We start from the raw sequence: 27,776 nt of genomic DNA, 5'->3' as shown, positions 1-27,776 counted from the left end.
ATGAAGAAATGTTCAGGTAAAGGATCTGCAAACCAAGGCATCTGACCAATCACCCCCCAAATCACCAGATCAGAAAGAAAGATCCCACTCGCCCTCAGACGGTCCAGATTGCTTCACTCACTCTATCCCGAACATCCTTGTGTTTATCTTTCCTGCTGCCTGTGAAAACCCCTGTGGCAACAGAAGCAATGAGTCATGGGTTATTTCCACACATGGACATGTGTTACATTTTTGGTGTAAAATGAAAAATGAGTCATTTATGAGATATCTTTCAGAATGGAGCTAAATAAAGTCTAAAAGTAGTAGATAATTAAAGGAAAATGAAAACATTTTAGATTTGAATCTGAATGTTCAGATTTGGTCTTAAAATGTGAAAAACAAACAATAAATTAAAAAGTAGGAAGTGATGCTAAAGTTTCTTTCAGCTTCAAACAAACATAAAATCCACCAAGCAAAACCAACAAAGAAAATCTTATTTAAACTGGAGTAAACTTGAGCTACATTTCTTTCTATTTTAAATCAGTTTGTTGTGTTTTTAGAGTTCGGATTAAAACTTGACATTCATCTTTCGTTTTTCAGGTTCAACTTTTTTTTTTTTCAAATAAAAATACTTTATAGTCTTTTTTTAAGGTTCATTTGTACATGTTAAACTTGAAAGCAACTTTTCCCGGCAGCAATTGTGGGGTGAGTTTACACAGTTTAGTGGGAATTTTATTTCTTTGAATAAGTCAAGTGATATAAATAATTTACCGTAATAAAAAAACAACAACACACACAGGCAAGATCTGATTGAAAAAAAAAACAAAAAAAAAAACAACAACATTCTCCCAACACCTTTAATCGCTGAAAAATAGTACTAAGATATAAACTACAATTCCAACCACAATATTTATGAAAGTGTCATGCTGGGAGGATGTTGCGAAACAACAATGGGAGCAAGAAGCAGGAAGCATGGATTAGTTTGTCAGGGATTTCAGGTTTATTTGCATTGTTTTTTGTCTTTTTCCCCCCTTTAATGCTTCTAAAGACAAGAAGTATTCCTAAAATATTCAAATGTAAAGAACCAGAAGAATGCCTCCATGTACTTTAGAAGTGATTTCCATCTGACATGTGTCTTTTTTTTTTATACATAATACAAAGACAAACATAAAACATCATCAGTTAATCAGATTCTGTGTTAGAATGCTGAGAGGCAGCCGGCTGGCATCAAGATAAAATACACACCCAAACTATTTACAGTACATTTCCTTTCGACGGTACCTTGAACCACTCTTAAGTCAATACACACAAATGGACACAAAACATTTAATACTTCCTTGAAGGCGGCAGCGGTCACAGTAGGCTCACGCCGCCCATTAAGTCTGGCTCTACTCGAAGTACACTCAACTATTGCATCTATCAGGACTTCTCTGGAACCTCGCTCGGAGGACACCGACAGTGTTTTCTACCTCTCTGCTGCTTCACAGAGCAAGGCAGGACTACTCTGTATCTACACGTTCCCTTTATAAAAGTCTTTGGCAGAGGAAAATAAAAGCACAGCTGTAGAAAATAGAGAAGGAAACCACCGTGATACAGAGACACAGAGGCCACAGCCTCGAAGCTGTGGGGATGGTGGAATGGCACAGATGTGCAGAAAGGACACCGGAGACCAGCGGGCTCTCATGATGGTGCATGCTCGTTCCACAGGACTGCACCACACAAAGTCATCAGATTATCGAAAGAAAATTTGTTCATCATGCGTTAGAATGCAAACGATGCCGAACTCCCCCAAATAGTAATTCTGGCAAAAAGCATACATAGAATATCATAAGTACTGACCAGAAAGGGAAGCCTTTGACCACACAAGGTGCTCTGTTATCTCCTCACATAGGTTAACATACATGAGTATTTACAGGAAGTTGGAGGTCTTTTCATATACAGTCTCTCGAGTCACTCGTCTTCACTACATGGCATTAAACAGAAGAAGGTGGAATGGAAATGGAAGTGAAGATACAGTGCTCTGCAACAGTATTTATACCTGTTAAAACCTTTCATTGTTTGAGACAAACCAACGCAAGGTGGCATGTGTTTCTGGGAATTGGATGGAAAAGAACGATTTCAACTTTTTTCTTGCAAATAAAAATCAAAGAGTGGGGTACATTTGTATTCAGCCCCGCTGAATGAAATCCAAAAATAACTATTTTCTTCAGAAGTCATCCAATTTGTGCTGTAAATATGCCAGTAAGTACTTTATTCTCAGTCTAAATACTAAGCTGTTCTTTGAAAGAGCTCCACGGCTCTGGTTGCAGAATCTGACATGTGACTTGTTCATTCTACAAATCTTGACTCTTCTAGAAAAGTGGCATGAAGGAATCCATAGCTGCGCCAAATGAAGTCCTAACTTCAGCTTCCCTTCACACCTTACTACATATGGGAGAATCAGTAAAATTGTGGAAGATTGTGCAAAATAGAGACCAAAACGGAGCCCTACACACACGGTGCCAAACACTAAAAACCACCCCGAATGCACCAATTCTACTGCATGGTGATGGCAGCATCATGCTGTGGGGATACTTTTTTTTTTTCCAGCAGGAACATGGAAGCTAGTCAGTCAATGGGAAGATAGAAGGAGCTAAATACAGGGCGAACTTGGAAGGAAAAAATGTTACAGGCCGTAAAGAGTTTAAATTGGAGGACGTTCATCTTCCAGCAGGACAACAAACCTTAAACATGTAGCCGGAGCTACAATATGGAGGTTTGGAAAGTGTATATTCATGAGTTGGAATGGCCAAGTCAAAGGTCATATCTGATTGAGGAATCTACAGCAAGACTTGAAAACTGATGTTCACAGACTGAGTTTGAGCTGTTTTGGAAAGTTGGTAAAAACATAAAACCCGAAGATGCAACTGCAGCGAAAGTTAGTTTTGCAAAGCATTGAGTTAGAGCTGAATACAACTGCATGCCACATCTTTAATATTTTTCTTTTTAACAAAAATAATAATGATAACAATAATAATAATAATAATAATAAAAACACTTGATGCAACATTTTCCTTCCCTTTCCAAACATGCACGATGTTTTGGTCCATCACATAGTATCCCAATCAAGCAGTTTGATGTTCGTTGTTGTAACGTCACAACGTAAGAAAGAGGTCGAGGAGTACAAGTACTTGCTGCACAAGTGCACTGTAAGCTTCCTGCTCTGGTTTTTACAAATCTTTTTACAGTACTTTTTACAAATCAGTAAATTAATGGCTGCAGTTCCACAGTTTACTCAGTTAAACAAAATTTCAATTCAAAAGCTTGTGCAATTTAGCAAAAAGCATCATGTCTCCAGATACCAAAAAGTTTATTAACTGCAAATTAAGGCTATTCCCTATCTTCTCCCAAAAATTCCGAACTTTGGGATTAAAATGACAATCATTATATATATGCAGACAGGAACTGCATTCCAGGATGAATTGCACTAGTTCTCTGGTATGATAAATAATAAGAATAATATATATCTATAAAAAAAAGCACTCGCATAGACATAATCTAGACATGAACAATGTAAAACAAAAAAAAAAAAAAAATACTTTATTATGGGAAAAGTGCACAGTTTCTTTCAATAATATAAAAAAAAACACATTTAACTCTTGCTCTCCTGTTCACTCACTCGTCATATGTCGTATCTTACACAGCAGACCAAGGACTCTTCTTCTTCTCCACAAGCCCTTCAGTATCTTTTTTTTTTTCTGTCACAGTAAACTACCCTGGTACCTCCAATGTAGCTTCTCAGTTGTCATTTATTAATTTTTTTTTTTTAGTAGTTGAACAGATACCATTTGTAACCTCATGCCACAGTACACAGTTTCTAGTCCTCTAAATACGATTATAGTTACATCTCTGTTAAAGAAGAGATGGGCTGAATGGGATGTCACGCAGATGCTCTGTATAGATAGAGAATGTGGAAGATTAATGCAGCTAGATCCCCCCCCCCAGACGTAAGCGCCAGAAATCAACTCAAAGCGCGCAGCGTTCGGTGAACTCAGAAGATTAACCCTGTTAGTACCACGCCAAAAAGCAGAAGTTAGCTTAAGTGTATGTAGTGTGGTCAGCAACAAGCATGAGTGGCGCCAAGAAGTAACAAGCAGGAAAATGGAGGTGGCGTCTATATAGTCAGTAGAGTTAGACAGCTCCATCAGGGGTCCCGCCCACTCAGTCACCCCCCGTCGGCAAGAAGTTGCCTGTAAGATCTAGATCTACAGTTGACTTGAGATCAATGTCTAGGGGCAACTTCAACCCAATCGCCTCTCAGTCTGGATGAAAAAAAACAAAAAAAAAACAGAGTTTATGCTCCCAGGTAAGGAAGGGACCACTAGCTCTCGTCTATGTTGAGGCAGATGAATTCCTGGATGCACTTCCTATACTGCTGCTCAGTGGGGCTGCTGCTTGGATATTGACCTGGTTGACCCAGCGGAGCCTCCGCCTCGCGCATCTCCTCGTTCATCCGCGCCAGTCGCAACCTGGAGGAGGGAGGGCGGGGGAGGAGGTGCAGAGGGGCAGAAAGAGACAAAGGGGTGAAAGAAATGGGTTAAAAACAGATTAAGAGCAAGTGCAAATAGACACACAAAGGGAGGAAATGATTGGCGATGATATGTGTTGTATCACGCAGGAAGGCTTAAGTGGAAATTTAATTTTAATGGTGCGGCCTATAGGGGAAATACCACAGATCCAGAAACGTAAAGCAAAAAGTATAATAAATGATCAAACTGGTTTAATCTAAAATAGAAAAGCAACAATTATTCCTGCTGCTGCTAAAAATATAACATACTGATGATTATAGATGTGGTAATATCTCATACAGCAGTTTAAGGTTAAATATAATATCAAATCAATTGAAAGTTTCTGACAGACTTAAGAAATCAGTTGTGGGGAAAAAAAAACTAGTAAAAGCTAATTGCTACTAAGATAAAAAAAAAAAATCAGTTCTTATGATTTTAAACATATTTAACGACCCATTAGTAATGTGATTGTGTTGTAGTGTTTTTAATTAGAGGATTCTAGAAGCCTATTAAAACTGATCAGTAAAGACGCTCAATTTATTGCAAATTCAGTCACAGGGTTAAATGAATCTTTTGTGGTAAAAACTCACTCACTGGTGCTCAAGGCAGCTCCAATAATAGAACAAGTTAAACCAGTTTTTCAATAAAAGAGTCCTATATTTTGAATTTTGGCAGAGAAGTATATTGCAAGGAGAGCATTTCTTTCTACTACTGCTAAGTTATGACTTTGGTGCCGAGAGATCTTCCGCTTTTCAGTGAGTCTGTGTCTTGGTGCGAAAACTCGAAGTTCTAGCACCAGTTTAGCTACAGAACAGGTTTGGTGGGGAAAACCCCCATGAATAATTAAGGCAGTAGCAGCAGGTGATTACTAATAAAGCACTTGATGATTGTAATTCCTCACAGCGTGACGATGTCTGCGTTGGCAGCCTGGACAGCGATGCTGAGGGGGTCGTTGCCCTGCTCGTCCACTTCCGTCTGTGATGCTCCTCTCTTGAGAAACAAACACACCTGACTGTACAACAGAGGCAGAAAGGGACAAGAAGCCCATCATTCCCAAATACATGGAAAAAGGAACAACGGAAGAAGCTTGGCGACCGATTTGTCACTCAAATCGGCGTGTTTTATCCACCCTCCTTCTTTTAAATGTTTACAAACACTTCATAGCTATTCCCCAAAATGATGCAAGGTCATGAGAGACAATGACTAAGCCAACTGACAGACTTATGATTCACGGTTCAAGTGCTACATGCCGACTTTGAGAGTATTGCCACACTGAAGACGGACCAAACAGGAACGTTTTGAATCTCCTGACGCAAATGTAATCTGGAGAAAAAAATTTTCACGAGCAACAACAAACACCACGTCATGAGCCACCCACTAGTTTTTGGAAACTTGAGTCTTTCCTGAAAGCCATCGGACATTTCCTTTAAATCCCAATCTTCTTATTACACGCACTGGTGTGTGACGCATAGGTAGTCATTCCTCTGAAAGCCTCTTACCCAGTGTGGCCCATGTAGGTAGCGTGGTGAAGCGGGCCCCTGCCTCTCATGTCTCTCTGGTTCACATCGGCTCCGTTCTGGAGCAAGAACTCACAAGCGATTAAAGAGCCCTGGAAGACAATCAGACAGAGATGCCATTCACTTTGTGGAAGCTAATCACTTATTAGCCAACATACACACAGCCTGGCTTTAAACAGTATTTGAGACCAAAAAATGGAAGGGAAGTCATGTTCTTTGTAACAATATTAATAAACACACACTGATACAAGTGAAATTTGTCAAAACATGTTTAAATTCAGCTTGGGATATGTAATAAAGATGATAATAAAAACAATTAAATTTCAACTATTCGTGTTCTGGCAAGTAAACCAGTTGTTTAAATTTTTATAGCTAAATGTCCAGTTGTCTGGAACTGTAAAAAAGATGCAAATGAGTCACAGTTATACCGGAATTAAAACTGAAACTCATTTTGTGATGTAATAAAATCTAAGACAAAGGTTGCTATCAGATAAAAGCGGATGTAAAAACCACAATGTTTTCTTTTATTGTTTTAGAAATGTATATATTTTTATATGATAGGAAATGGAATGAAGCATTGAAAGCCAAATCTTTCTCTTGACTTAATTTTCAGTTTTCCATATTTATACAGAATTAAAAAAAACAAACAAAAAAACTATAAAAGTAAATTCCATTTACAAACTTTTCAAAACTACGTAGGAACCCTGTTTAATCCTGGATACGCTTTCAAATGAGAAATGATGATACTGACACCTAAAAAATCACAAAACACATCCGCTTGATAACTGCGAGGCGTTACTGGACCAAACACAACAGATGTTGCGCCGTCTTCCATTTAAATCACAGCGTCTGCTAAAATATATTTAAGTATGTTTCTATTAACACTGAGCCTGCAGACAGTCCAAAAAGCCTCTCACCCCGGCCACAGCCTGTATGAGAGCCGTTTTTCCCTCCTCTTCTTCGTTGGTAGCGTGCACATCAGCACCGTGCGCCAGTGCCTCTGCCATCAGGGGCAAATTGTGGAGACGAGAGGAGCGATAGAGCAGCGCCCCAGGATGCAACTCCCTGGGATCCTCGGGATCCGAAGACCCCTCCTGTTCGATCTCCACTTCCCCACTGGAGGACTCCTCCGACTCCTCTTCTGTTAGTGAGCAAACGAATAATGGCCATTAAAATTTAAATCGTATAAAACACAAAATAAATAGTGTTCAAGCTCCCTTTTACTCTTCTAGATGTACAAAAAAAAAAAGATCAGTGATCAGATTCGGCCCTTTTTCAGCTTTATCTTATATTTTATCTTTATCTTATACTTTTTGTTTTGTTTTTTTCTTCCTTAGCTCTTTCCTTTGGTTTGTTGTATTTCCTTCTAATTCATGTAAAGCCCTTTGAACTGCCTTGAAATATGCCATATAAATTAAATTACCTTCCCTTTATCAGTCCTGACTACCAACCAAAAAGTAAAAAAAAAAAAAACGGTATATTTTTCTGACCAGTGAACACACCATTTGTAAGAACTGCTAGGTAGCTGTAAAACACTAAAAGCTAGTTTAGAATGTCATCTCTATATGAATTTGTTTTTAACTAATTATTCTCTCACGCAAACAGTGTCACATTCGCCTTGCTCACATACGATAACGAACGAACACTCACAGCACAAAGGCTAGAAATAATATTTAAACATTTCTCCTTCAGTTATAGCTCTTAAATATAAATCCTAATAACAGACGGACTCGTTGTACCTTCCTCCGTCACAATGCCAAACACGAGGATGTCGGTGCTGCCGTCTGTGCTTCCTCCCAGGCCGCTGTCGCTGCTGAGACCTGCAGGGCCAAGCATCGCCAAGCCACGGACACGTTAATCACTACACACGCACAATTTCCATCTCCTAAGCAAAACCCAAACAACGCGCTGGAACTGAATCGCCCAAAATCACTGCAGTTGATGTAAGCAAAGGCGACGGAAATGTTCTTCTCTCTACGTTAATATTATCCAAGTTGTGGACTTACTGCGAGGACCAGAGCCGGTGTCAAAGTAGGAAAACAGGGAGTCCAGCTCGTCTGGGCAGAACAGGGAGTCCCGTCGAAATTTTGCTGCGGCGGCTGCAGATTATAAAAAAGAAAAATGGATAGGTTTTGCTTTTTATGCTTGTGATGATGACGGATATTTGAACCTCTTCACCGACCTGCTGTGAGGTTGGCGGGTGAGGCGCTGCCAGGCTCGTAGCGGTGGTACTTCCTGCGGGCCTTGTTGGGGGCCCGCACAGAGCTGCTGTGTCGCTGGCATTTCTTCACCATCCAGGGTCGGGACTTCCTTTCTCCCTCCACCAGCGCCTCACTCCCACTCAGCTTTTTCAGGAAGCGTTTCTCAACATATTTAAACTTGATCCAGGCCTCTTTCTCCTGCCTAGAGGGAGACGAGTAAGTATCATCTCGGGCTCACAGTAAAACTTTCAGATTTATTTTATATCAATATGTCATCTTTCCATCTTCCTTTGACGCACAGTGACACGTTGCTATTATTTTAAATGTATGAAAATAAACAGAAAAAAAAAAAAAAGTTTTGTGGACTTTTAGTGCTCTACGGTCAGATATTTGCAACCGGAGACAATCAGACAAGCAGGACAAAGAGCTGAAAATACTGAAATCTGAACCACTAGCTGCATTATTACCAATACACAGCACAGATTTTAATGATTTTTTGAACTGGAGTACGGTACGGGAACCTCCTTGGCCTTCCACGACCATCTGTGTCAGGTCAGAAAATCGTGACCAAAAAATATGCATCAACAAAATAAGTGTTCATTCTAATTTTCCAGTCAAACTTCCTCGCTGGAGCTGGCTTTACCTCGAGCTAGACGGTCCTGGTTTTTTAACTCCCAGTTCCTCGCAGGCTCCCTCATAAATGTTGTTGATCACAGTGTTTCCCAACTCACACATGAGCTGCATGCAAAGAGAGAAAAACATGGGGGGGTGGAGGGGGGCAAAGTTGAAAACCAGACAGGAAGTAAGTTTAAAAGGAGTAATTAAAAATGTAGCAGTGTGGCAATCTGCTGGGGCCAATTAATATTGCAACACCACTGGGAAGAAAGACTGCTGCACATGCAGAACGGGCTGCGGGGAAACTGGTGAGAGAGATGCACCTTGAGTAATTCTGGCTCCCACGAGTCCAACGTCAGCGAGCGCACTTTAGAGAAATGGACGCCTAAACTCCTGAAAACAGAAAAAGGGAAAGAGATGGAATAAAACCGAATAAAGTTTTTCTTTCTATATTCTTAACTTATCCCATTATTTATTTATTTATCGGCATATGTCAAAGTCCTTTAGAGATTGAACACACTCTGAGAGAATCTTTGTGAAAATCTCAGTTTTTATATTTAACACGGATGAAAGTTTTTTGAAATGCAGTTACTGCTCCTGAAAACTGTAGATTGCAACAGTGTGCCCTAGTTCATTATCTTTAATAAAATACATTCGATTAAGTACCATAACGCCGCTGTGCTTTAACAAGTGAAATGTTGGTAAATTAAAGTGTTAAGGTATTGACACTTAAGCATTTTTATTTTTTATGGAGGGTAAAATAAAGCAGACCAAAACAACACAGGATATCTGTAAAGATTTGTCTTCCCATCATGTGATCTAAAAATATTTTCCTCAAACAGTTTAATGTTTGAGGAAGAATTCGGAAAAGCAACGGCAAACTGGAAAAGCTGGTTTTAGAATATGTCGACATGCAAATGTAAGATTCCTCAAACATGCAAATACCTGTGGATCCCCGAGCACTCAATGCAAAGCAGCACGCCCAGGTTGATGGAGGCCCAGCACGGAGCCGCCTGGCCGCAGTCGCTGCACAGCTCGTTGCCCGGCAGGCTCTGCACCCGCTGCAGGAGACTCTCTCCGCCGCCCCGGCACGCCTTGTCCGCCCTCTCCCCCCTGTCCCGGGCAGAGTCGCTGGCAGAGTCGATGCTGCTGGTGGACGGTGAAGCCGTCCGGTCCAAACGCTTGCAGAACGAGGCAGATGTTCAGATTTGCTTACATTCCAGAAACGATTTGAAATAAACAGATTTTTTTTTTTTTTGTATTTGGTTGCTCTCTGATTCCAGGCTGTACCTCAATGTAATAGTTGTCGCCGATGTCTTTGTATGCAGAAGCGATGCTTGCCTGGACCGCCTGGATCCAAGCTTGCCGCAGCTTCTCAGACTCTGCTTGCATCATGCAGCTCCTGCACACGCCAAATCATAAAACACGCGTCATTTGATTGGTGTAAATAGTAATAGCCCATTTAAATTATGTCACAGCCTGCTATGAGACAATTACCTCTGTAGTAAAGAAATATGAAAAAAAAAAAAAAAAAATTAGTAAATAGTTTATGCTTGACTCACAGTGGTTGATATTTTGGCCCCAAATATCACCTAATTAAAACCTATTTTTAAGGATCACCTCATTGAGAAGGCAATTTGTTTTGTTTCTCATGAAGCCAATAAAAAAAAAGAAAGTAAAAAGAACTAAACGGTAATACTTTGACGGGCTGCGTATAAGGCTGCAAGATTTAATGCAAAGTTGTATTTAAAGTTTCAACTTCTGTCATTATTTACCAAATGACACTTAATGACAACTGTCATAAACACTTTATTCGTGACAGGTGTTAATGACAGAGTCATGTAAGTCTGCACATAAAGTGTAACCGAATAATTATATGAATATCCGTTTGGCACGGCATGTTGAAGGACATGGACTGATGAAGGATTAACTCTGTATAGTTTCACTCAGATGTTTGTTCAACTTTTAGCTTAGAATAACGTAGAGGACACCTTAAAGTTAAAATCCCAAGTTTTTCATAAACCACAGCCTCAAAATCCAAAATGGCCACCGTGTTTTTGATCTGTAGCAGAAGCTACAGGAATAAACTGCTTAATTTAATTATCTCACTAAATGAGACAAACTGTGAGACACATAGTGCCGTACGAAAAGCAAACGACAAGTCCCACCGATTTGTTCTTGGTTCGCTTCTAAAACTTCACATTACGCTGTTGCTTCTCCCACATTACATTTCCTTTTTATGTAATGACTGGAAAGCATATTGTTTTGGGTCCTTGTGCGCATTAGCATCAAAGTTAATTAGCTTAATCTTAATGGAAAGCTAATTAAGAGCAGAAAGGGAACCAAAGCAGCACCAGCTGTGTTTATACCACAGAGAACTGCTTTTGTTTGACACACACCAACACACTTACTTTGTGGGCGAAACCACCTCAAAGCAGAATCTCCTCTCATTATCTTCACATGGTTTGACTGAGCACAGCCTCAGATCCTCAACCACCACCGTCAGAGAATCCTGTTGGCGGAGGAAAAGAGTATCACAGAAACCACAGACGGCAGAGAGCAGGTTCGACTTCTCAGGCAAGTCGGTGCAGGGATCCTTCATTCCTTGCCAAATGACTAATAAAAATGAATTTCTGGAAGCAAACTATTGGTTTTGTTGTATAAGGGAAATATATATTTTTTTAAATGAAACTAGTTAGTTCAAGAGCAAAAAAAGCTACTTTTACCTTGAGTTTTTTTTGGTAGACCAGCTGGCTGTTTTGGATTGAAAACCACCGCCTGATGGAAGTAAAATGCAACAAATGTGATTTTTCCACTTAAATAAAAAAAGAAGTAGATTTTCAAAGTTATCAGTTTTTTATATATATCATTTCACAGTGAAAATTGAACATTTAAAAGTCAAAGAAAGAAAGGACAGAAGCAAAAAGTAAACATCAAAGAAAAGACAGAAATGAAACAAAAAAAAGAACATAATGATGGAAGTCCACTAGGTAGAAAGCACACAAATAAGAAAGAACACAGAGAGAAATTTGCCATGTAACGAAGGAACGAAGTGATAGAAAGACAAAGTGAAGAAAGGGATTTAGGACGCACAAAAATTAATGGACACAGAAGGGAAAACTAAAAGAACATAGGAAGAAAGGAAGGCAGGAACCAAGGAAGGACCCAACATTCAGACAATCTTAAAGTGATTAAAGTCTAAAAATATTATTTTCCAAACTATTATAGAGCCATGACTGCAGATATTCACAAGTGTCGTATTGTGTTGTTTGGTTCCTCACCTGTTCCAAGTCTTGAAAGCATTGCTGGCTCTCTTGAACAGATAGCCCTCCATGACGACCCCATTGGGTGCGTCCACATTGAATTCAAGCTTGGGATCATCGTAGGAAAAATCCTGCAGATGGAACATGCGGAAAAAAATGTTGAGGTCTGACTTTTTTTTCCTTTCCCCATCGAGCTTCAATTAGATTGGTGATCAGTAGTAAAACAAAGTCTCTCATGAGGTCAGTGAGTCACTTTCTCAGCCAGGATGTTTAAACCGTGGAAAACTGCAGGTTTAAACTCTCAGATTCACACTACTGCATATAGTGGTGATATTGTTGTGCAGCCTGTCTGAATCAAATTACAGCAGATAGCGGCGGCATGGCAAGGATCACATCTGGAGCTCTGCTAAAAACTTTTATGTGTCTTTACAAAGGTCTGAGAAAGATGACAGTTGCTGAGTGTGGTTAAAAAAAAATAAAATAAATAAAAAACATGCTATCATTTTACATAGACTGTGATTATGTTTCACTCCGGTTAGACAGCTTCTGTTCACCGGTAAGGCAACACTGAGCATATGGCAGGTTGGGCACACACACACAGAAACACACGCATACACAAGGTGTCCACAAAAGTATCAATTCCAGTTGACTGATTTTAATCAGCACCAAAAATCAAGGCTCAAATGGGGAAGGTAACGTAATATTTGTTGTTTTGTTGAGGCATTTGGTAGTATAATAGGCTGTGTACAATTCTCAAGAGCAATGAGTGTAGTGTCTTGCAAAAGTATTCGCACTCCTATTTTCCACATTTGTCCTGCTACCACAACGACCTACAGTGCATGCTTTTTGGGGGATTTTATATGATAGAACAGTACATAATTGCTAATCGAATGAAAAATGATACAATACATGGCTTCCAAAATAACTGTGGCATGTCTTGGAATCCTGTCTTCATAATATAATGCAGCACAACCAAAGGCCTTCAGAAGTCACTTGATTACTAAAAAATTAATGTCTGTGATTTAATCTCAGAAGAAGCTTTCAGGTAAAACACAATGTACAGCAGAACACCAACACTGCACACCACCCTGAATGCACCATCCTCACTGTCTGAGGTAGTGGTGGCAGCATTATGCTGTGAGGATGTTTTTATTCTGCCAAATAGAAGAAAGAAAGAGAACTCTGTTATAAGAAGGGATGGTTCACCTTCCTAATGGCTTAGATCAAATCATTTTCAGATGATAGAAAGGCCTAGTCAAAGTCCAGACCTAAATCTAAATGTGAATCTGTGGCAAATACATGAAAACTGCAGGTCTTAAACACTTTTCATCCAATATGGCCAGATGCAGTATATTTGCAGGAATTAAGAAAATGAATGGCCAAAAAAACTTCTTCACGTGTCAGGCTGCTGGAGAAATACCCCAAAACACTTGCAACAGAAGCTGGTTCTACAAAGCAATGACTCAAAGATGCTGAATAAGTTTAGAAAGTTTAGAAAACCATGGATTGTTTTCCTGAGGTTTGTGGTTCTACAGTCCTGAAATTTGAAAAAGTTCAAAAGGTACCAACATTTTTGGAAAAGCACGGCACATACCGAAAGGCAACCGCAGAGAAAAGCAACCAAAGGTTTTATATCTACATAAAACCACCATCAAAACATACACTTTCCTCTGTTTCCCATTCACAATCAGAGGGACGTGGAAAAACATGACAGAAAAATTAGTTTAAATACTAAATTCTCAGCCGAGCATGACTGGAAAACCTCAGGTGCATCGTCATGCAGAGCAACGAAAGTGCAACAAACGAAAACAAAGAATCAGAAATGATCCTCACCAGAAAAAAGTCCAGCCTGCCAAATATCTTCATTTTCGCCAAACTGACATCTAACAACATTATGAGCAGCAACAAAGTCACCTAATATAAGCAGAGCGACAAATGTCTGTGTGTATCCTGAAGGACGCAGCGGTCAGGCGTGCCAGCCCACACAAGTCCAGATGAGTCTGTCAGGCGACAGCAGCACGCTCGTGCCGTTCCTTCACACTGCGCCACCTGCCAGCAGACTAGCAGCCTTCGCCGCGTGGCTGCGGAGCGGGAGCTCATTACCATACAGCTGCCACACTCGTGCCCCGCTGACCCCGTCCAGAGAGAGATCAAACGTGTCATTTTACTGCAGCGGGTAAAAAGGAGGGGGAAGCGGGGTGTTCTCTGCTGCGTGTCCCGTTTCTCCTCTCCGCCCCGCAGCACAATTTAAAGCTCCCCTCTAACCCTCGCAACAATCCCCAGGCCCGGTGTGCGCTGAGGGGAGTCAGCTTTCCATCTGTCTGCAGCTCTGAAAACTGTTGCTGTTAAATCAAGCTGATATTATTGCTCCCCAAGCACCAGGACGAGACCCCCTCTTCCCACCTTAAATCAGCCAAGGCCCTGCAAGAATCTGGTGTGTAAAGTGCCTGGAGGGAAGGAGGCTGCAGAACCAGGGGCCCTACAGAGCGAAACACATTTAGTTTGCAGAATCCAGCCAGTTTAACAACACCGAGGCCGAGTTGTGCATATTGAATGCGTCCCCATAGAAGCTTTGATAGAGTCTACTTTAATTTTGGTACTTGGATACGCAGCAAAAACACATGATATTTTGATTTTGGTCGAGTTTCAAGTCCAAAATCATAACCACTTTTCATCCAATCTGAAAGGTTCACGTGTAAATATCTCAGTACACTTGAAATAAGACAAAACTAATTCACAAATAACTTTTCAGCATGACATAGGAGATTGTTTAACTATTCTTTAACTTATGGGAAAAATATGTTCTACTGGCAGATGTGTAACCAGCACTTTTTAATCCATCAATATTAAAGAATTGTTGATTTAAAACAAACTCCCTCATCTTGCCGAAAGGTTACTTGTGAACTAGTTTTGTCGTATTTCAAGTGCACTGACGTATTCCCACAAGAAGCTGGACCAAGAATACTTGGTAAGATTTTGTGTTTTTGCAGTGTATAACTAGCATGCGCTGCAGTTAACAGGTGTGTCTGAGTGACGGCGAATAAGAAGCTATTCTTATTCACTGACATCCATGCCAGTCATTACAACTTAATTAAAGCGCACCACACTAATAAGCACCTTCTGCTGTTTTCTGAGGTGTTATGTAAAAGCTGCTGCAGCAGAAGAACCACAGTGTTACTGTGTCACAATCACAGTAACACTAAAGGACATTAGTAATGTGACACAACCGTCCAATTAAATGCCTCCATGAGTTGAAATACCTGTAAGCAAAAAAGCTGCATTTCATAACGATTCCATGCTGTGTCAGGATTCAGAATAAAACTACTAGATTCACATGCAGCTTCAGATTCGAGCTTCAACTGCCACAAACTTCGTCCAGAAGACTTTTACTCTTCGGCGCATGAATGACTTTTTAATCTTTTGTGTTTATTTCAGTAAACATTTCTCTGATCCAGAATCTTCTACTGGTAAAAAAAAAAAAATGGGGGAGGAGGAAGGGTGAAGAATCGGTTCCCTTGAGAGACACAATAAAGTCCTGCTCACATAGAAACTGGGCATTAAACTGAAAGAGTATCTGAGTATCTATAGAGAGAGACAAGACTTATAAAAAAAACCCTGAGAACACAGAGTTTGACAGATTTCAACTGTGCAAACAGAAATGTATTTTCTGCAGGGAAAAAAGAAAGAAGGAAGGTAGGAAGGAAGGCAGTCAGGGAGCAAAGAAGGAAAGAGGGAAAAAAGAAAGGAAGGGAACTGGGAAAGGAGGGAAGGATATAAGAGAGGAAAGTAAAAATGATCCTGAAGGAGGGAAGTGAAAAGGAAGGAAGAAAACAAATCTAGTTTATTTTTTCTATCCTCCTCCAGTCTTGGAAAATACCACAAGAAACTTTCATATTTTCTCCATTTTCCAGAGGGTGCACAAACATTCACATTTAACTTTACTCCCCAATGAATCTTTTTTTTGTCTGATCTGAAGTAACTTAGAGACCTATTAATAAAGAACGTCAGCATCTATAATTCAAAAAAATCCGCTGCTTCATGACTGTGCCTCAGGCTGCACCGCATTTGCATATTATTGAAGGAAAAGCGTGACAAAAGGGGAGGCGATCTGTCAAAACATCTCCTCAGGCTGTTGTGCAAAAACATTTTTACGTTAATGCCGTTTGGCTCGCACTTCCCTTTGACAGACAATACGAGGCCTTTACAGAAGCAGCCACTTTAGCGGGGAGGCGCTAACCAGAGACGCCCTCTTCCTCACAGCTTCGTTCTCCATCACACTCAGCTGGCGTCGAGCCCTAATCTTCCTTTATCTGCTTGTCTTCTGTCTGTACCACTCGGCCTCACATTCAGCGCCCTGCTGCGCCTCATGATGCCATCTGTTGACTTTGGCCGGAGCTGGCAGCGGATGAAGGAGGGAGCGGAGGCAGGCTGGCATCGCGTGGGCTCACATCTCCACAATCGCTGGCAACAAATCGACCTTTCTGGCACCATAATTACCAAACCTGTAGCTTAACTGAGGACGGCATCTCAAACCAGAGCACAGCCCAGATCATCCTGCCCCTTGGTGAGGGACAATGCTATCTGGAAGCACCAAAATGCTTCACTTCAAAATAATCAACTGAGACAAGCTGGAACAAAATAAGGGCTAAAAGATGCTGGACACTTCCATTTTCATCTAGATTTACAGATATTATCCTCAAACCGGTTAGAGTAGACGTCCTCACTGTTGAGGCCGAACCAGAACGCTTTTATTAGATATAAAAGTTTCTAATTGGAGCTGTATTTTTGGTAAGGTTACAAACTCACCTGCATCAGAGTCTGGAGGTGGAAGAACAAGGCCGCACGTTAGCATGGAGAAAAAAACAAAAAAAACAAAAACAAAAAATACGATTAATAAAATATTAGTACTTAAACTGAATGCATTAAATGTAATATACAGTTTATCACAGGTTTTCAGACTGCTCTCTGACATTTTTTTGTCTATCCAGGAAACAGTTTTAAAAAAAATTCCTTGATGGGCTGTTTTGTTTTTTTTGCATATTTCATCAAGTGAAAAGTATGCATAGAGTGTTAAAGTGAGTCAGATTTAAGAGAAGAGGTTGGTGAAAGGCCAGCAGGGCACGAGGCTGTTTGTCAAGTCTGGCAGGATGCCTTCACTGGGCAACTACATCGATCACCAGGAAGGGCCAAGTCAGGCGGAAAAACAGGCATGTAGTTGGAATCGCCTTCCCTAACAGATGGATGTTTTTTTTTTTGTGCATCTGTGCATGAATGTGAATGTTGAATATGGAGCGGGAGCCGAACCGGGCTAAAGGAACTACTTTTCACTCACTCGAGAGATTTTTAGAACAGAAATGCTTGATTTTCTTTTCAAATGCGATCTTTTACTTTGAACTTCGAAGGTAAAAAAAATATCCTGCATTCCTTTCAATGGTTCACTGAAATCAGAAAGAAAACACATAATAGATGATAAAGAAAAATACACAGGAGCTTCTCTGGAAGGCTAAACAAAAACTTTCATGCCAATTGAAGATAAGTCTTTTGTTATCTATTCAAGTTTGCTTTGAAAACTTGTATGCATCGCTGACCGACAAGCTTAGAAAGAATAAGGAAAGTTTTTTTAAAAAAAAACCATCAGATAAAACCAACAAAGAACTAACTTTGCGAGTGAAACCGCTGGTAAAGCAACAAATCTAAGCCCCCAGATTGCTAACTGAGAATATGCAAAAAAAATAAATAAATAAATAAAATAAAATTGCTGGAGATGTTTCTGTTTCACTTCAGATGTTTGGAGGAGAAAAAAATGTGATGCTAAAAAAATGTCAGGTCGTGAGCTAGAAAACGAGAGCGGTGTTGTTTTCTCACCCTCTGCTGGATGAGAGCGTGTTTGTGCTCCAGCTCCCTCTTCTCCATGGCAGAGTCGATCACCAGCTGGTCCAACTGAAACATAAAGCAGAAGCCGTCAGACGGATTTTTTTTTTTTTTTTTTAATTTTCCACTTTTATCTATAGAGACTAAGTATTAGTTTAACCAAAGATTTACCAAAACAAAGGCAGCTATGCTTTATTTGGACTCCAAGTGACGAACAAACACAATTAGTACGCAACTGTAAATGGGGAGGAGAAGTGTGATGGGTTTTCGACACGTTCAGCAATAAACACATGCGAAAAGTGTGGTAGTTCACTTAAGTTTTAATTAGATCAGGACTTTGACTAGGCCATGCATACATGTGTATAGATATTTGTCCATGTGATTCCTCTGCAGATCTGGCTGTATGTTTGTGATTGTTGTCCTGCTGGACAGACTGAATCTTGATGTTTAGCTGCATTCAGATTCCCATCAACTCACCAGCTTTCTAATCCAAACTTTTAAAAAAAATCACGTTTTTTTTACTTGTTTTTTTTTAAACTTAAAAAAAATCATGATTTTTTTTTCTTTTTTAAGATTTCCAGTAACTGAATTACCATGTGGAAATTTGGGGAAGTTTGTATAAAACCAACACAAAACTTGTCTATATTTTTCAGAAGAAAGCATGATGCCACCCACATGCTTTGCCATGAAGATGTTCATGGCAAAGCATGAGTCTGGAGGTGGAAGAACAAGGCAAAGTTGTCCATATTTGTCCATATTTTTACTTGTAAATAATAAAAAAAAAATAAAAAATCACATAACTTTTCTCCCTACTTCACAATAAGTCACTGCTCTGCTTTGGACCACAGTTCCAACAGAATCCACTGAAAGTTGTGAATAAGACTACTGTATACCTGTGCAGCCAACTTTTTCATGTAGGGGTCAATCTCATCTAAAATGTTGAAGCCTTGCTTGAACAAAGTATACTGGGCTCGCATGAAGGACAGCATCTTAAGGAAGCATGGGAAGAAAACAAAACAGTCACAAAGTGATGTTCAAAACCATAGAAAGGACACCCGCTGATCATCTGCAAATGTCTCAGAGTGTGAGTTACTTACGGCATCAAGGATTTCAAACTTCTTCTTAGCTTGAAGAACATTAATCTGCACAAAAACAGCAGCAACAAAAAGCAGATTTAGATCCTAATCTGAGAACAACACAGGTGATCTGATCTGATTTGTTGGGCCAGACACACAAGCCTCAGCAGCCATGGTGTGTGAGTGCCCCCTACTGGACAATACTGAAAACATAACCTGCAGCGTCTCACCTGCAGCACATAGTCCAGGGCGAGGTGCCTGAAGGCTTTGCGGCTGAGGATGAGCGCCTGCGTGGCCTCCTCCGCTTCGTGCACCTTGTTCCTCGGTGCTTGAGCGTTCTTCACCTGAGCCAGCTCCATGTCCTCGCGCACGCGGTCAAACTGCTTCTTGGTGTCCTTGAACTTACGGATGTCCCTGAGGCAGACGCAGCACAAACATCCCAAGTGCAACTTTAAAACTGTAGACACTATAGCTTTGTTGACCAAGTTCGTTTGCACAAATGAGGAATTTGACTTTGATTGACAAGCACTTACAGGTGCAGAGTACAGATATTAAGTCAAGATTTTTTATTGATAAAGAAAAAAAAAGGCTTGATGTGCAAAATGTTTATTTTGATGCACAGCAGAGTAGCTGACTATTCTGGCTGTAAGGTTTCTACTGTGTTTATCAGACAGACAACCTGGCAGATGTTTTGTGCAAATACCATTTTTTTTTTCTTTGCCATGTCGTAATTATAAACAGGAGGCACTTTACTAACAGTGTAAAGTGAATAAAATATGATGTATAGTTTTCAGAATTTACAAATAAAATCAACTGGGAGTCATGGGCTGCATACTTTAAAATGTTATGATTTAGTAGAGCTCAGAACAGCACTGATTATGTACAAAGATTACAATAAACTCCTTGCAAGGCGTATGCAGATGTGGTTTGAAAATAAAGAAAAACTAAGATTTAAGAGAAAAAGGTCACGACAAATATCTACAACAGATGTACTTCAGTTAGAAGGATTCATGTGTGGACTAATTGTAGAGAGGAATTGAAAATGTATGTATAAAAACGTGGAGGTAGTGGAATCCAATCTGCATTTCGTGTTCTCGCCATTGACAGGAATTTAAATATCGTTCATCTATTTCTGTATTAGTTTTGTCTTTTTTCCCCTTTTGTTTTTTGGTTTTTTTTTTTTAAATGTGTGTACGGAAAAGTTAAAATGACCAAAAATAAATACATGATACAATTTAAAAAAACTTTTATTTTTTTTCTAATTAGACACTTCTTTGTCTTGCTATGTTACATAAAATCCCAAGGAAAATGTGTAACGTTTGTGGCTTTAATGTGTTAAAATGTGAGAAATTTTCAAACGATCTCAAACAAAGAGTCTCCACAAGGAGACAGCTGGGTTACTCACTCCTTAATGAAGGTATGAAGCTGCTGTTTGATCGACCTCTGAGCCTGGTCAAACAAAATCTGTACGCAGACACAAACACAACGAGTCACATTAAAGCAGCAGGTAAATATCTCACTTTACGTAGAGATTGGCACATGAATTTGTAGTGGCTAGGTGTTTGCCACAAGATGGCACTAGAAACCCTTTGAGAGCAGAAGATGCCACGGGTGTGAGGATGAGGAGGAAGGAGAGGCAGGACACACGTGCACAGACTCAGCTGCTGCATCAACAGATTTTCGGCCTCACATTTCCCTTCCTGTTAACCTTAGGATTTCCATTTCTCCTCCCACCGTGTTTTCTTTTTTTTCCCCTTTTGTTTTCTTTCCATCTTGACAAAAAAAACTATTTTCCCTCCATTGCTATTTGTTTCATGTGCAATAAAGCACCCAGCGGGTGATGGTGGACAAACAATATGGTCGTATTAGGAACAAGGTTTGACTGAAATTGCGATTGCATCACAATCACACACAGCAATAAACAATCAATTCTTTTGGGATGGGATTAAACCCTATGGAGAGAACCATTATTTACCCTGGACATATGCATTGCAGATTACAGGCTTAGTTTATGTGTAAGCCTCCATCCACATAATGACCCGGCAGCTACCCGGTGACATCAGGGAATCAGGTAGTCCAACATAAACGGGTTTCTGGATGTGAGAGGTCATGCATTTCCAAACAGGGGCTCTTTAGCTCTTTGTGGAAATATAAAAAAAAGCAGACTTTCCCTCCAAAGTCAACTTCTGCCAATCCGCAGTTACTTCCTACATATTGATCAATGTGTAACATTTTCCAGCTAGGAGAAATGTGGAAAAAAAACAAACAAATATTGGGATGACAACAATATGAAAAAGTTCAAAACAGAGTAAACATCTTTGTAGTGTTAAGGAAACTCAGTGAAGCTAATTGGGGGTGGGGCAGCTCCAATTTACAAGAGAGCATGATGATTACGATGTAGATCTACGGAAAAAGGTCTGCGATCTAAAATTTAAACACCATGGCCTGTCTCTTCATCTGTTCAATCCTGGCTTTGGATTTCTAAACATTTGTTGAGCAAGATGTACGAAGAGACAAACAGTGAAAAGCAGCCAAAGGACAGATTTATTGTCTCTCTGTCCTTCAGTCTCACTCTGCCATGACTCCATTAATGAAGAAGAAGAGGTGTTAGACTGGAGGACTGGGACACATTTACTGAAGAGGAATGTGAGAAAGTCGTTAAGGGGAAAGAGGATCAATTAAAAACTAACACCATCTATAGAAAATCAGTGTTTTCTGAAAGCGGTCCGTGAGACTGCAGCCGGGCAGCACAGTGCACACCTGAACAGCAGAATGCATAAAAGATGGTTAAACTGGACTTATGATAAAAATAAAAAAAACACAGAAGATCTCATCAGCCTGATCAGTTCAACGGTTTGATCGGAAAAGGTCAAAGATGCTTAAAAAACCAGAGAAGAAGAGATATGAATAAAGATTACAGGAACAGAGACAAATTACTGAGAAATAAGAAGGGATCAACAGTTTATTTTGTACTTCACGTTGCGCATGTGATTTACTGCCCTCCGAACACAGCTGGAAGGTATTCTCTTAGTAAGAAATTGCTCTTGTGAAAAGCCCTCTTACTGATTTAACCAGCATGCAGCAAAGAGCAGCCGTTTGATCTGCTCTTTATTCCCTCGTGTGCCATGCAAAACCAAAAGTTTTAAGTGGGAATTCCACTCAAAACTGAAACCACAAAGGGAAATGACAGATTAAATACGAAGTGATACAACCAGACTGGAATGTCATTCAGATTTAGAGAGGCATAGTTTTGTGTGAGGTCGAAGAGCCATACTGGAGTTTGAAGAGGGGAAGGATGGGGCTGTGTTTTGTGGTTTCTGGTCTAGCAAAAGCACAAGAGCCTCCAGTGCAGCAACACGAACATGCAACAAGGCAGAGGTGGAATGTACCAACACGGCTTCTAGAGGTCAATCTTCACTTAACGTTTTAGTCCCAACCAGCGCTGCTTACCTACGCATGCATGGGTGGATTGAACATGCAAACTCTATGCAGGAAAGACTCCCAGCAGGAGTTTGAACCCAGGACCTTCTCGCTCGTAAAACTGTGCGACTGTTGAGCTGTGTCATTATTTTAACCTTCAAATACATGCAAATAACTTTCCTCTGCTTTGTTTAGCAAATAATGTCGTACAAAGACTAACGAGAGAGCACCAACGTCCTCAGGAAGCAACTTTAAACATCCTAATACTGAAATGATTAAAGGAACTTTTTAAAGTAATTTCCCAGTTACTTTGTAATTATCTAGTGACTTTGTAGAAGGTCACAGTATTTACATTGGCTAATTCCTCCAAAAAGAGTTTTTGGTGCTTTCTGGTCATCAACGATTTCCTGTCTGCACAATAAGGGAAATGTTTTGTTTTTTTTTTTCTTAAGAGGAGATTGGTCTCTGACACGGCAAGACAATCAGACCCACCATACTGTGAGCTTTTTTTTTGTCTTTACAAGCTTAAAAGAAGAAGGAAGCAGCAAGCCATGTTTATGTTCCTGTTGAGATCCCAACATGAGTTTCTGAAATGTCATAACATCAAGGTCTGATTCATCTCATCAGATTCCAAATACACTTAGTCATAAAGAAGAACTGCTCTGGTGTCATGCCAGTAAAACTGTGATTTCTGTTAAACATGAACACAAGACCCAACAAACTATAAAGAAGTGGGAAGTTTGATTGTGTGTGATGCCTGTGTGTTGAGCCCTAAAGGGGAGCCGGATTACAGAGAGATGTTGGAAAGATTCGGGCATGTGGGGGCACCTCTCCTCCCCCTCTCGCCTGTGGCAACAACAGTGTGGGGTTTCTGTGTGTGTACGTGTGAGTGTGTGTGTGTGTGTGTGTGTAAAACTGTCTTACCGTTTGATAGTTGACAATCTCCTGGAGGCTTTCTCCACACTTTTCAAGGCATTCCTGCAATATTGCCAACACACAAATGTGATTATACTCCCTTTTCTGTGCAAACGCCGTTTTCACGACAGATTTTAGGATCTGCTCTTTGGACAAGTTGGCGCTAAGACTCAGTGATTCGAGTTTTTTTTTTTTTTTTTATCTCCCTAAGGGACACTTACACTGACATGAGAAGCAGCCTGAATGTTTTAATAAAAAAGCAACAGGCTTTGCGTAAAAATTCAGGTCCGTCTGTGGTCACCTCTTTCATCACCAGAACGGCTGGATACGTCCAAGTCTGGACAAAACTGTTTATCCAACCTTACAATCATTTATAATGTTGGGGAATCTCAGGAATGCACATCCAGCGATAGATGGCTGCTCATCCGATGGGGAACACGCTCAGATTTTTTTATTTTTTTGTCAGCTTGTACTCACTGATATCATCTCCTCCTTCTTGCACTGATGGGACAGATCTCTGATGCCATTCACAAAGAGTTTATTGGCGCTGACGTAGACCCGGCCGGCCTCGATCATCCCGCTGCACAGCTTCACCAGCTAACATGATGAAAGAAAAAGGAAAGCATCAGTACAGCAGCCCGTTTAATCGGTCACATGTTTTAAACAATGTGCTCTGAGGGTAATAATAGCCACGGCGATGATGCAAATCAGACGAGGCCTGGAAGAATCACTCATCACATGAGAGGATGCTCACATGAAAGAAGAACTGCTCTCTTTGCTTGCGAGCTGCTAAAGACTGGCGAAATTATAATGAGAATATTTAAATAAAAGCAAGAATTAAACAGATCAAAAAAGATGAAATGATCAGAAGACAAAAATGACATGACAAAGCATCAACACTTACATCATAAGGCACAAATCTCTAAACGACAATTAAGATAAAACAAATACGCGTTTTTATATTCTTATTGGTGACTTTCAATATGCAGCTTGTGGCATACTGATCAAAGGAAGCAGCGAGGGCATGATGTTTTATCTTTATTTTTTTTACTCTAATGCCGAGATCATCAATTGTTCTTTCTTTTTGTTGTTGTTTCCAACAAGGCTTTTGTAGTTTCTTTTATAATAATCTTTAAAAGTCATATTACAGCTACCAGCATTTCACATTTTGCTACTTTACATTCACAGTTTTGCGACAGACCAAAAAATAAAGAACAAGAAAGAAACTGATAAATGACTTCTTTTTTTTTTTTACAAACAAAAAATCTGAAAAGTGTGCTATTCAAAAATACTACAGAACTACATTTTACTACAGCTACAAGTCAGGGAATGACATGTTTGGTTTTTTTCTTTTCTGCAAATTAGCTTCAGCTCAGTCAGATCGGTGGGAAAGACTCAGATCAATTTTTAAGTCTCTACAGATTCTCAACTGGATTGAAGTCTAAACTTTGACTGGGCCATGACAAAACCCATAAATACACTTCGAGCTAAGCTATTTCAGAGAAGCCCTGACTGTGTGCTTTGGGCTGCTGGAAGGTGAACCTCATATTAGTCTTTTGCAGCCTGTAGACGTTTTTCTTACAGGACTCTCCATCACCAGCTTCACTGTCAATGCTAAAGAAAAGTGGAAGCATGATGCTGTCACCACTCTGTGCTACTAAAACATTTTGCATGTCAGCAAAAAAACAAAAAAACAAACAAACAAACAAACAAAAAAAATCAATCTGGTCCTATTTGACCTGGCCAACTATTCTTCTTCCATTTTTAAATTACGGATTTGTAGTGCTCTGTGATAGGGAGCTCATGGTTGCAGGACATCAGGCAGATTATGTGGAGTCTCGTGAAAGCTGAGCATTTAGGACATACTGTATGATCTGTCGCTATCATGGGAGCAAATAGATTTTTAGATAATGGAACTAGAATAAAAGCCACTGTGTGTTTTCTGGAAAAAAAAAAGGTTTCAGTGGCATTTATTCAACTGTATATGGAAAGGAAGAGAGAAAAGGGTTGAGATGCAGCAAATAGTCCTGGGCCGGGAATCGAACCAGGGACAACCGCCTTGAGGGCTGCAGCCTCAGTGCATGGTGCGCCTGCTTGAGCCATGTGTTGCCCAACCTCAGCATGTTTTTAGATGAGCAATACATGAAAAAAAAATGTTTCTGGAATCGGGGTAAACTCCAAGCAAAGCAGAGTTCATCATTTTCGGTTTGTGTTTCATACACTCCAATTTTCTGTCTCTCTCTAATAAAATGCAACATTGATTCAAAATTATTTTGGATGAGAATTAAAATGAAAAAAAAAAAAAGACATATGCAAGTAACTACACGTAAGAGCAAGCCAAAGTAGCAGAGCCAGAAGACAAGCTTCATACAAATGTAACACAAATTAGAAAGATGGAAAGCAAACATCGATGTAATTTACTGCTGGAGCATCACTTTTGATGCCTAAAAAAAGCTTGTTTCATATAACAAGAACCAGGCACGATGGTAGCTTCCCTTTTAAACACCACATGAGGAAGCAACTACTACACCTCCCCACTTAAGAGGTAACATGATAAGCTCCAGAGTGGTAAGTTGTCATTAGCAGCACACTGATGCAGCTGTGCATAAAGCAGCATCGGAGCATTTGAGTACGAGAGAGTCTGTTGACGCATGGAGGGTGTGCAGTAAACCTTTAATTATCTCATTTAGAGCAGAAGTTCCCAAGGTTGTAGCTATACGAGTGTGGTTTTCTGGGAGGCTGGCACTGCCGTCAGTAATGCATGCACGCCGGCTGCGTGAGTGATTGCTGCTAAAACGAGCTGCTGGGATGAATGTGTGTGTGTGTGTGTTTCTGACATGTAAAGAGGGCACCCTTGTGTAGAGAAAGTCACTGTCCAAAAAAAATCAGCATTTAAATTCACGTGTGCAGAGCTGAGAGCTTTTCTGAAGCAGCAGAACATGTGAAGGAGCGTGACACATGCTGACCCCTCCAGGCCTGCAGTGGCACACAGTGTATGTAAACACATTGACATATATGTGAATCTGATGTAATTGTGTGGTGCGCCAAGCCTCCAGCCTGCAAGCAAGGTCATTAGATGTACAGTAAATGTGTTTGGAGGACCAAAACAGCCAGAGCAATGCAAAATCTCTGCAGAGGAGTGAGCTTTTAAATTGGCAGTGCAAAGATTTTTTTTTTTGCCTTGTTAAAGACAATCTGCAGCAGTTTCAGAGTTTTGTGGTTGTTTATAATAAGGAAACCAATACATATCCCAATGCAAGTCCTCAGTTTAATCACCTTTTTGGTCATTGCAAAGCACTTTCTTAGGAATTATCAGATTTTCTGAATCTTGGAAACGTTATCCACTAAAGCCCATCGGTGCCGTCAGAGGAGCACAGCAACATGGGCTGGCTGAACAAGTAAGCAAATCACCTTGATTCAAACCCTCTTCAATCTCTCTACTCTGACCTTTTTTCATCTTTCAGTGGAGCTTAGTCAGGGATCAGAGTTCAGCGGGCGGTCCTGACCTGTCGGCTGGGGGAATAATCCATCAAAGAGCTTCCATTTTCTTTATGGGGTAGTTAATTTAAAATGTTAGATTATGAACCTGAATTTTGGTGTGCAGTAACTATCTGTTCTGATTTGCCTATGCTTGTGGTCTGTGCTAACAGCTTAAAACAAAAAAAAAAAAATGTGGCTGTTGTTTGCAATACAAACACTCTCAAAACGTCATACTTCAAAGACAATCCCAAACAAATACGTTGTTTCTAGGGAACTATATTTTAATGCTACCCTATTTTATATTTAACAAACACTACTGATAAAAAAAAAAAAAAAAACTGTTGCATCATTGCTTTTGGGAACCATCTTTTATCTTAATTACAGGCAGCACTTTATGCTACGGAACATAAAGCTTCCTCTGTGCCATTAATTGGTGTTTGTTCTTGGTGTTTGTACTGTGTACAAGGTTCTGTGTGCGATCATGCTCATGTGTAGGATGTGAAAGACAGAAACATCCTCACACGAAGACAAAACGTTTTCAGTTCATTGGTCCGTACCTTGTCCAGCTTCGCCTCGATTTCCACCACGTCTGTCTCCACATCATCGATTCCGGCCCTGCAGGGGGAAGACACAAAGACACTCGGTTAATCAGATCTGCTTTCTCTCTTTCTGACAAAAGGATCACCTGAGAGACGGACAGAGGAATCCATAGATTATTTGGGATGGATAGCAGCAAAACACAATATTCCATATTGTTCCAATTACTCGTAGTTTACTGGAAAAGCATTCACACCATTTTTCATTTTTGTAGGATTGTATGTCAAAGACCAACACAATGCAGTTGATAATTATGAAGTGGAGGGGAAACGATACAGAAAAATCTAAAAAGTGT

At 40.1% G+C, this 27,776-nt stretch overlaps 1 protein-coding gene across 2 annotated transcripts; it reads right to left on the bottom strand.

Moving 5' to 3' along the window:
* Positions 1 to 1,009: 1,009 nt before the first annotated feature.
* LOC103139499 (arf-GAP with coiled-coil, ANK repeat and PH domain-containing protein 3-like) lies at positions 1,010 to 27,536 on the bottom strand. Of its 2 annotated transcripts, none has more exons than XM_016672553.1 (23): positions 27,442 to 27,536; positions 23,882 to 24,001; positions 23,414 to 23,467; positions 20,475 to 20,533; positions 19,300 to 19,483; positions 19,091 to 19,135; positions 18,887 to 18,982; positions 17,988 to 18,062; positions 16,929 to 16,940; positions 12,141 to 12,253; positions 11,586 to 11,637; positions 11,271 to 11,371; positions 10,150 to 10,261; positions 9,805 to 10,040; positions 9,183 to 9,252; positions 8,888 to 8,982; positions 8,226 to 8,446; positions 8,050 to 8,142; positions 7,783 to 7,872; positions 6,961 to 7,184; positions 6,026 to 6,135; positions 5,428 to 5,538; positions 1,010 to 4,487 (listed from the first exon to the last, which is right to left on the bottom strand). In XM_016672553.1, exons 2-23 carry the CDS (start codon positions 23,978 to 23,980, stop codon positions 4,340 to 4,342), a joined length of 2,400 nt encoding a protein of 799 aa, XP_016528039.1. In that variant the 5' UTR covers positions 23,981 to 24,001; positions 27,442 to 27,536; the 3' UTR covers positions 1,010 to 4,339. The 2 variants fall into 2 exon arrangements, with proteins under 2 accessions (XP_016528039.1, XP_016528040.1); XM_016672554.1 differs by having other exon boundaries at positions 7,783 to 7,863.
* Positions 27,537 to 27,776: the final 240 nt, after the last annotated feature.

Source organism: Poecilia formosa, unplaced genomic scaffold, assembly GCF_000485575.1.
Source record: "Poecilia formosa unplaced genomic scaffold, Poecilia_formosa-5.1.2 Scaffold62, whole genome shotgun sequence".
NCBI lineage: Eukaryota > Metazoa > Chordata > Actinopteri > Cyprinodontiformes > Poeciliidae > Poecilia > Poecilia formosa.
Note: the sequence above shows the minus strand (reverse complement) of the source record. Positions and strands in the feature narration are given on the sequence as shown.

Coding starts and splice junctions, on each gene's coding strand:
- LOC103139499 (XM_016672553.1), bottom strand. CDS start 23,980: ATGATCGAGGCCGGCCGGGTCTACGTCAGCGCCAATAAACTCTTTGTG. Junction 9,253..9,804: donor GAGTGCTCGGGGATCCACAG/GTATTTGCATGT, acceptor TTCTGTTTTCAG/GAGTTTAGGCGTCCATTTCT. Junction 8,143..8,225: donor ACCCGCCAACCTCACAGCAG/GTCGGTGAAGAG, acceptor TATAATCTGCAG/CCGCCGCAGCAAAATTTCGA.